At 47.2% G+C, this 9,907-nt stretch overlaps 2 protein-coding genes across 2 annotated transcripts in view; one reads left to right on the top strand and one right to left on the bottom strand.

Annotated features, from left to right (window-relative positions):
- Positions 1 to 1,022: 1,022 nt before the first annotated feature.
- On the bottom strand, positions 1,023 to 9,657 carry LOC135400561 (shematrin-like protein 1). Its single transcript, XM_064632396.1, has 7 exons — positions 9,637 to 9,657; positions 8,290 to 8,421; positions 5,685 to 6,197; positions 5,140 to 5,266; positions 2,638 to 2,702; positions 2,406 to 2,537; positions 1,023 to 1,703 (listed from the first exon to the last, which is right to left on the bottom strand). Exons 1-7 carry the CDS (start codon positions 9,640 to 9,642, stop codon positions 1,188 to 1,190), a joined length of 1,491 nt encoding a protein of 496 aa, XP_064488466.1. The 5' UTR covers positions 9,643 to 9,657; the 3' UTR covers positions 1,023 to 1,187.
- The window catches only part of LOC135400790 (uncharacterized), a 94,389-nt gene continuing 91,823 nt past the window's right edge, over positions 7,342 to 9,907 (top strand). The window contains exon 1 of the mRNA XM_064632708.1: positions 7,342 to 7,613. The gene's annotated coding sequence lies outside the window, so the exon portion shown is untranslated. The remainder of the gene's footprint in view (positions 7,614 to 9,907) is intronic.

The raw sequence follows: 9,907 nt of genomic DNA, 5'->3' as shown, positions 1-9,907 counted from the left end.
CTTTACGGTCTAATTACCCACTGTGGTTCTACTTTGCGAGAGCGTAGTACAAGAGTGAGGTAAGCTGACAAGACTTAACTCCACTGATGCGGAAAGATGGCCCTGAGGCAGAAAGCGGGATAACAGTCCGCCGGAAAAGAGCAGGACACATTGGCGTCGCTGAAACTAATCGTTTTCAACGGTGAAGAAAACGACCAGCGAGCTCTTCGCTGTTGGAGATCATTGTGCTGGTGTACGACACTACAACTGGGGCAACGTCAACTGCTTGTCGCATGCTTGAGAGTTCGTTTTGTTTTGTCAGGAAGAGAAAGAATAGCGTTCCTAGCGACTGTCTCAACCGCTGGTTTGAACATTTTCTTCCTGACCGCCGCCACCGTGACGAATTGATCCACCACCTCTTTCTGAATCGCGTGGGTATCTTGCATTCGCGACTCTGTCGGTTTCTTTTGGGTGTGTATATGGTCAATCACCACGTATGGTACTTTTGATCACGTCATGTGGTCACAAATCTGCCCCATAAAGCTTCCGAATAAGGGCGTTTGGCACAATGCCCTATGATGCTGCCAATTTTTCAGTTCCGGATCGCCGATGGCCTGTACATCTCCTCGCGCGAAATACGCATACTTCTATGGTGGTTCACTTCACGCGCTTACAATTGAGCACCCACATGCGCGTGAATGAAAGCATTCCTAGCCAATGAGCTCGGGTGCTACCCCAACAGCAAGCCACCAGCGAGGCGATCTTGGTGCGGTTGCTTTCTGTCTGTAAACGTCCTCCGGCTGGCAAAAAGGTTGCTTCACAATATTTTTTTTCTTTAGTCTTGTTTAACAAGTATTTGCTCGCATAGACATCCATCCAGTCCAATCTACAATCATCCCACGATTTACGGATTCCCTCGCTTTATGCACGACATTTCCAGGAATGTTAGCCGTTATAATTTCGAGGGTTTGAGTGTACTCACATCCTCTCCTTCCTTCCTATAGATAAACTCTTCATGGCGAGAATACAGAAACTGAACAGCATTCACGGCACCGTGTTTATTTCAATGCAACATACTGTTTTGTACACTTTTTACAGCAGTAGAAGCCACACTTAGTGAAATGGACATCACACAGGACGAGACAGAGCACAGATGAGCAGAAATGAGCAAAGAACGAACATGTTTCATAGACCTAGACCAGAATAACTTAGAAGAAGTGCTTCACATGTGCGCCGTAGCCAAGGCCATAGCCACCAAGGCCGTAAGCACCGTAGGCACCAGCTCCGTAGACCTTAGCGGCTGGGGCAACGGCAGCACCGTAGAATGGACCGCCGACAGCGGCGCCGTAAACGTGAGCAGCGTGAACTGGAGCAACTGGGGCAGCGTAAGCAGCGACTGGGGCAGTGGCATAAGCAGCGACTGGAGCAGCGTAAGCCTTGCCGAAAAGTGGGGCCGCAGCCACGGCAACTGGGGCTGGGGCGACGACAGGGGCGTTGTAGCCAGCAGCAGCTGGAGTGGATGGAGCAGTTCCTGGCTCGTTGGTGGAGACAGAGGCACGGAAGCCAGCAGCGTCAGCAACGTACTTCACAACGCGGACGCGGCCGTCAGCATCGCGGAGACTGTATGAGCCAGCCTTGTTACCGTAAGCATCACCGGTCTCCTGACGGGAAGATCCTCCGGAGGTGTGCACCTCGTTGTAGCCGAAGTTGTAGTTGCCGGCGAGCTATGAGTGAAGCAGTGGCATGATGTCATGAGAGAGGATGACAGGGGTGCATCGAAAAACAACAACTACTTGCGAAACCTTCGACGACCATCGCGACCGCTCCAACCAAAACTGCGACGACGGTACTAGCATCTTCTTTAGGTTGAAGTTTAGTTGAAGAGTTCCGGGATGCGGTCGAAAAGTACGAGGAGGCAGGGAGGACAGAACGTCCTTGTCGCGGATCTCCTCAAGCTCAAGATGATGTTACCGTCACCGCAATTACACCAACTAGCTCGCGTCCTGTTACTACGTCCTGTCGAAAACTGACTCTTCCTCAACGCGAAGCCTCGTCCATAGGTCTTGTATGATCTCCTTGTGCGCAGACGGTGGGAGGAAGGTGGTACACGAAATATTTGCTCTTCAACTGTGTCAGCGCAAACTTATCCTATTACTTTCTTAATTGACGAGAGCAGTTTAGATTTCGGGGGAGAAGGAGCATTCTGTGTTTTCTTATCCATGAGCGCGCATTTCCGTAATGACCAGTCAGCTCATTACGTAACAACTATAACTGGGTCTGACGGAAAAAGAAGCGCGCCTTTAAACAGTGCAGCATGCTGCCTCGGGGACGCTGAACTATGGTACGTCACAGGCTTTCTGTTTATGTATCCTATGATCAGTACTCGGGTCATTTTCTGAACTGAAAGTGGAAATACAATGACTTACATCCTGAGCACGGTGGCTGTTTGAGGAACCAGCCTCGGCGGCGGCAGCCACCGCTGGGGCAGCCACGTGGGCTACATGACCGCCAAAGTAGCCGGCATGCGCCACGGCGACAACAGCGAGGAGGATGATTGCCTATAGACAAGACACCACAATGTTACACTTATGTCTCCTTAGCAAAATTAGGTTGCGCAATCGTGTGTCACAGCTAACTATACCACGCTTCTTTACCCACCTTCATATTTGTCCGAGCAATTGTGCAGGAGCTGTTTGCTGCCTGTAGCATGTGTTTGCCTCGTTCTTATATACACACCATAATCGTGGGATGGCCTTATATCACGTGGTTCTCTTTCTCTTCCGGTTTGTAATTCGGTTATATGTTACGGCATCCACGCTGAAGGATGTAAAAAAGAGATGTAATGAGACAATTAGAATACACACACCCCTTCAAGGGCGGCAACTTTGAATGCTCTGAAAATTGTTGTGCGTTCTGAAGGACGGAAGATCATGCTTGGCACTGAGGAGTCATCAATCGTTCGTCTTGAGTGCTCTAGCAGGCGATAATTGGATTCGTGCCCGCATCTTTTCGAAGAATGTGGAAAAGCCGTGATTGTAGTGTGCGGTCGCCCACGCTTTGCACCTTTTGTGTTTCACAGGTCGCCAGCTTTTTTCCCTGTGCCCTCGTGGCTGCGGACAATGTCAGGGTCATAGAGTAAAATATGCTGAAAAAGCGTTTTACGCCAAAACAATTGTTTTCTCACGTTTTGTTGGAGAACACTTTTCAAGTGTATTTTTCGGTAAACAAGGGTTTTTCCTGAAAAAAAAGAAAAAAAAGAGAAAAGAGAAACGACCATTTCGCGTTCTTGTCAAATGTTTCCGGGACATCAACTTCTAGAGGTTAAAGACATCAGTGAAGGGCACAGGAATTCTTCCGGCTTCGTCACTTTTATTTTAGTACTCCCGTGCGACACTACAGTGATATGAGTAGATTTACACGTGGTACGACGTGATGCACCTGCCGCAGAGTAGAGGACTGCGGATAATTTCGACGACCTGGGGTTCTTTTGACGGAAATCTCTGATACGCGGCGCTGGAAGCAATGTTTACCTAGGGTGCCTCAATGCCAGGGATCTAGTATTCAGGCACCCTATGTGTACCTCCCTTACAAAATGCTACCGCCCTCAGCCGGGATTGAACCCACAATCTTGAGCTGAGCAAGTCAACACGTCGCCGACTGGTGCGGTAGTAACTTCACCCTTGCTCTTTCTTTTATTGTACTTGATAACGTTGTAATTTTTTGTTCTTCTTGTCTCCTACAATCTCAATGGGTCGCTGAGCATTCCGCATTAAGAGTCATGGAGTAGACGGGTCCGCATTTGTGGAACTACCACCATCATACTTTTGATTGATAGATTGATTTATTATGGAAAAGAGAGAGAGAACATGGAAAATGGAATGGAGAAAATTGATACTTTGCTTTACGTATTCATCCAGTGTGTTGCCTCTTCGTACGCGTGGCCTGCGGTCATTCTAATAAATAAATTCGGTTCGCATTCAAAGGAACTATTCTGGAAGTTGAAAATTCAGGGATCCGGTGTAAGTAGGTTAAAGTAGAATCTTCACGTCGAGAGCCACCGATATTTCGAACATTCTGCACTCTAATCATCATTCGTATTTTACTGAGAGGGTGAGAAGAGTATGTGTTGAAGAGAAGCTTCTCCGTTATTCTATAACCCACATTTCAATGTGAGCATTTCAGAGAAGTAAATTATTTTTATATGTTTCTAAGTGTTCACTAACTAGATTGCGATAAACGCAACCGTGTCACAGCGGTATGCGACGGGATAAGTTTAGTTCATACGAAGCCAGGCAGTTGCTGCTAAGGGTTGGGTTCTCTAGTACGTCCAGCCATATCAGAGTAAAAAGAAACTGGTAGAAAGTAACTGGTCGAACTGGTTCTCAAACTGCACGAAACAATAGACGGCATTATATCGATCCAGTCGCTCACGACGACCAAATACTTGTGACCCGAAATCACTCGAGGAATTCATTATATTGTTCGTGCAGATCTACTGTTCAATTGTCTCTGAACGTGGGAATTGGTGCTGGAGTTGTTCACGAATTTTCGCCCCTAATATTATAGTAAAGCGCGGTGTGTGCAAGATGGTTTTCTCAAAGTTTTTGTTTCTTGATCCTGAACAAAACAACGACGTTTGGTGGCTGTGACGCTGCATCAACGTTTTTAAGATGGAGAAAAATCATTTAACTCTTTTGTGACGTCTGATGAGACTTCAGTAATCATTTCACACCTAAATCTAAGAGTGCGATTATACGAACATAATTCTGTTTCGTTGCGGTTTGGTAACCAGATTAAACTGGTATTCACTTTCATATTGAGGACGTTCCACCTAGCTTGAAAAAGCTTTCGAAAACAGGTGCGCCACACCCCGACCGCATATTCTTGGCAGTCATCTTGCATACATTAGGACACATTTTTGCATTCCTCTAAACAGATTTAGTTATGGATTGTTAAAAGCAATCAATTAAGTGAAGTTCCCAGTTGATTATAAAGTGGCATTCAGTTGCTCGCAGTTCAGTACCATGTTACGTTGCTCTTCCCTCTATATTCCGAAGAAAGCCAGTGAAATTTAAAAAGATAGTACGTGGCAACGTGCCCACCCGCCGCGATGGCAGTGCTCGCGGACGTGCTGGGCTGAACGAAGACCACTGGACGTACCAGCTCCCGTGGTTCCATGCTGAAACTGGGGGGTGACCTGGGTTCGAATCTGGACGCCGACTGTGCTGTCTGGGTGTTTTCCCTGGGTCTTCCTCATACCCTTTAAGGCAAATGTCTGCACAGTACCCTGTGAAGTTGGCCCAGGACGCACGATAGTCGTACTATACGGCAAGCAGTCCCATCACCGCTACCACCGATCCGGGCCTGGTCTGGCTCGGTGTCACCATGATTCTCCGTCGTGTACTTTCTCGCGCGGCTAATGAATGCTTCCTCAGCGAAGGACACTTGAGGGCATCATTCCCCAAACATGTCCGCGCGCATTGAAAGTGACACGTTTAAAACACAACAGCACACGTTTATTCACAAAGCGAGAGTTTGCACGTTTACACACACAGCGAGAACAAAGCGAGAGTCCAAAGCGACATAGCGAGTCCGAAGACAAATAAATACAAACAACAACACAAACATTTCAGACAGCAAAAAGTTGAGCATTTCGCATTTGAGAAGATCAGTGAACAGACACCTCAACGTATCTTGGAGAATTAACCCAGGTATTTGTGACCGTAGCCGAAGCCGGCGTATCCGCCGTAGAGACCGTGTCCATAACCGCCGACCAGACCGTAGCCGGCACCGTACAGACCGTGTCCATAGCCTGCGTGAGCTGGGTATCCGTAGTGTCCGACACCGTACGCAGCAACTGGTGCAGCAACACCGTAGCGGGCAACTGGAGCGGCGTAGGCAGCAACTGGAGCGGCGTAAGCGGCAACTGGGGCGGCGTAAGCGGCAACTGGAGCAGCGGCAGCAACGGCAACCTTAGCGTGGCCAGCGTTGTAGGAAGCAGCAGCGGGAGTGGAAGCAGCAGTTCCTGGCTCGTTGGTGGCAACGTGAGCACGGAAGCCAAGACCGTCAGCGACATACTTCACAACACGGACGCGGCCGTCAGCATCACGGAGACCATAGGAACCTGCTTTGTTGCCCCAAGCATCGCCGGACTCCTGACGGAAGGTACCACCACTGGTGTGCTGTTCGTTGTAGCCGAAGTTGTAGTTGCCTGCAAGCTGCACGACGGAGAGTTACTATTAGGGCGGATCAGTTAACTGCGATGTGTGCTATAGGATATTTATTGATTGAAAAATAAAATTGAACATATGTGTGTCTTACGGATATTGGTTAGCCTGTGGATATTTGTATTTTATGTACTTACTTTATTTATTTCAATTTCAATTTTCGGAGATACAGAAATTCGGTCCAGGTACAAAAGGCAAAGTCTGACAGGGCACATGGACCAGCATTGGACAATCGGTCGAGTCCATAATAGGTCAACGAACATATTCACAAAAAAAAAAAAAAAACGGATACATACAAACCGACTGATAATACCCTGTAATAACCTGTCCTGTACTCCAAGACGCGTAAATAAAAGTAGAAAAACGCAAAAGCCCACTGGAAAAAGCAAAACAATTGCAGCCCAAGTCCCCAGGATATTCAAAAGCAATAAATATTGGTGTAATGTTGTTGTGGCAGAATGGTGTCACAGGAGCTACTGTCTTCTTGTTATAGCACATAGCCTTTCCCTCTCTCTCTTTTTTTTTTTTTTTTTTTTTTTGTTCTTTTAGCAGGCAACACTTAGCGAGGGCCCGCTAAAGAAATACAACCGAAACAGCAAGGCTCCCGTTCTTTTTATCGATTGACTAATTATGTGTAAGGTCATCGGAGTACAGTTTTCAATGCTTCAATCGGCGTTAACGCTTGCAATTAGTATTGAGGGTTACACGGCTGCTGTAACTTCAGCTTATAACAGCACGTGCTTCATTACGCTACTAGATACTGTATCCTTCGTGTACCTGATTTAAGTCTCGTCGTGCTCAAGCTGTATTCATATACACGTTTCTTGAGTCATCGCGTCGTTTCAGCGGCGTATAGCGAGTACATTCGATCCGCAGGGAAGGCAGAAGTGCGATCTACGAAGGCTGACGCAATGCTCTTTGTTTCTTTATTTTCTTTTTACCAGCGTGTGATCACGACTTCTTTGTCCACGTGCAGCGACTCCCACGTTTTCGTTCTAGTCCGGCTATCGATATGTGACGCACTAGCTGATGTCATCATGATAAATGATGACACAGACTCAGTCTTCAGCTATTAATCAGAGTCTTATCAGTACAGTGATTCATTTTGGCACAGCTATTGAAGAAGAAAACAAACTTGATCAGCCCGTTGACCCCTATGCACTCGAGTTTTCACTGCATTGTGTTGCTGAGACATCGCCCCCTTGAGCTTTCGCCCGTCTACATTTCCCTTGTTACACCGGAGGAGAGACAGTGCTTCCCATCCATATTAATGAGTGTGCTGCACCTCTGCTTCCCTTTACTTCCTTGAACGGCGTTGTGCTCAGCTACGTCAGCAACATGCGAGGCCGTAGCCTGAGACAAACGACATGGAGCCGGAGCAACGGCATCGTTAGAAGCACAAACACGGTGAGTACGACATCCACAAGGAAATAACTAACACGAATGGAAAACCATAGATTCTCCTTTCCAGTTTTCATTCGCCACGAGTCAAAGGCCGGAACAGGTTTCTTTCTATGTGCCTCGTTTCGCAAGAATATCCCGACATGCTACTTCTTAACTATCCTTCTCGTGAGTGGCTTCGATTTCGTTTCCAATGCGCCCTTCCAAACTGCCACCTATTACGGATATAACACTTTACGTATACAGTGATGGTTAAAATCACCCCTAGACAACGAGCGGAATTACAATTAATGTCGCGGGCGCATTGTGTTTTCTGTGACGGATTCCCGCTGTTGGAAGCCTATGGATTGCTGCGTTACACGGAAGTTCTAAAGATGTTTGACAGGTCATTTCTAAACATGTCTTGTGGAAGGCAATGAGCTACCGGGAGGGCACTTCAAGCTTGCTTATATAATCAATGTGAACTGGATACAACAGAGATCCAGGCCTTGCCCTTAACAGCGTTTAGTAACAGCCAATGAATGCAAAGAACAGGGGGTTTTGTTCTTCTCTGGCTGGTGCCGGTTAGTACAATTATTGGCGGAGCACAAGTATCTCACTGGAATAGCTGGCGAATAGGAGCGCACCCTATGTCAACAGTTGAACCTGTAATGTTCAGTATGCATTTGCCACAATAACTTACGTCCTGTGACCTGTGCTGAGTGGAGTGTCCAGCTTCAGCAGCATGAGCGACGACAGCGTGGCCGACGACAGCTCCGTGGTGACCCACGAAACCGGCGCGGGCCACGGCAAACAAGGCGACAAAAGCGAGGACCTGAAAAGGAGGGTACGATTTATTGCCCTAATCTTACGCCCCGATAATGTGTCGTATAGTGACCGGTGTCAAGAACGTTTCATGAGACACACACTCCCAGCCAAAACTTCAATGAGTCTGGGACAGGTACCAATGCTATCCTCTCTGCTCCGAGATAACATGAGAGCAACAGAGGTCTATCTCCCCAAGCGGGTAACGTGGTGCGCGTCCGCAAGTTGAGGGTGAAGCGAGAAGAATGCGGACGCCAAAGGCAGACGGGGGAACAACAACAACAGATATATTTTGATGATGAAGTGCGGAGGTTTTCCACTCTAGGAGTGGAACGCTACGCCATACGAGCGAAGGCAATTCACATGTCTTACTAACGCGGATACGTTATGTGTTTGCTTTAAAAGCAAGCAAGTATCCGCCAAGTGCGTCGTCTCCGACTTGTGTCTTCGCAACATGACACAAGCAACTGTTTGAAGAATGATGAATGGAGCCGGTGACGTCATGCGTCCGCCTAAGCTAATCACGGACGCTTTAACTTTGTGGGCAGAGTTGACTTAGTAGAGTTAACTTGTCTCGAACATGGACGTGTTCCGTTCTTCGAAATACAGATATTCGAAATATTTTGGAAGAGTTATTCCGCTCAGGTAGTACATAGAAGGCTATGGTTTGACCCTGCACTCTGGTACACCTAAATCATTCCCTAAACCACACACAGTGGCTGTATGGCTGTTATTCAGCTGTTATCAGGCACGTTATTAAATAAATCCAAACAATAAACAGTGAATGTGTGCTTGAAGCAGCGCAGACGCTCAATAGAGCTTGAGAGGTAATCAAGATATGTCACACAATGCCCGGGCTGCAACGAATGGAAGGGGAGGGGTAAACTTTGATGTATAGAAGGCGATCGCCTCTTACTTTAGGCAGTCGACAATTAGGACATTTACGTGAGCGACATTTATTCATCAACACGCCTCATCCTTACTGGTTTTCATCTTTATGGCTATGAATGAGACACGTCGTTAAGATAGGCCTCGGATACATAAAAAAAAAAAAAAGAAAGAAAGCTTTCAGGTACATAGTCTTATTGATTTACTGGTGGTCTTTCAGAACGTTGTAACCCGTTATATCCTCCAGAAGTCGTTAATTCGCACAGGTGTTCGGAGTTAATGAAGCTCCACAGACATAATCCCATTCCAGAGCAGACGACATGCACGAAATGCTCACCTTCATAGCTACACGGTATCCAGCACAGCTTGAGCAGACTGACTCGACCTGCATGTCTGATAGGGTTCCTTATATAGGTGCTTTGCTCTTGACGTCTAATTGCGCCGCTAACTTTGACGCATTACCAGTGAGACATTGATGAGAGTGACCTTCTCGTGACGTTTCGGCTTCTAATACCTTTTATCGCGCGAAAGAAAGAACAAACCTGCCAATTATGGGGAGTCACCCACCGGATACCGTTTTTTGTTCTAGTTTCTGCGTCTCTTGCCAT

The sequence above is a fragment of the Ornithodoros turicata genome, chromosome 7 (assembly GCF_037126465.1).
Source record: "Ornithodoros turicata isolate Travis chromosome 7, ASM3712646v1, whole genome shotgun sequence".
NCBI classification, from domain to species: Eukaryota; Metazoa; Arthropoda; class Arachnida; order Ixodida; family Argasidae; genus Ornithodoros; species Ornithodoros turicata.
Note: the sequence above shows the minus strand (reverse complement) of the source record. Positions and strands in the feature narration are given on the sequence as shown.

Bases quoted from the DNA above. Each gene is read 5' to 3' on its own strand.
- LOC135400561 (XM_064632396.1), bottom strand. The intron at 6,198-8,289 runs GTAAGTTATTGT...TCCGTCGTGCAG, and splicing joins CTCAGCACAGGTCACAGGAC to CTTGCAGGCAACTACAACTT. The intron at 2,703-5,139 runs GTACGTCCAGTG...TGTGTATATAAG, and splicing joins GCATGGAACCACGGGAGCTG to AACGAGGCAAACACATGCTA.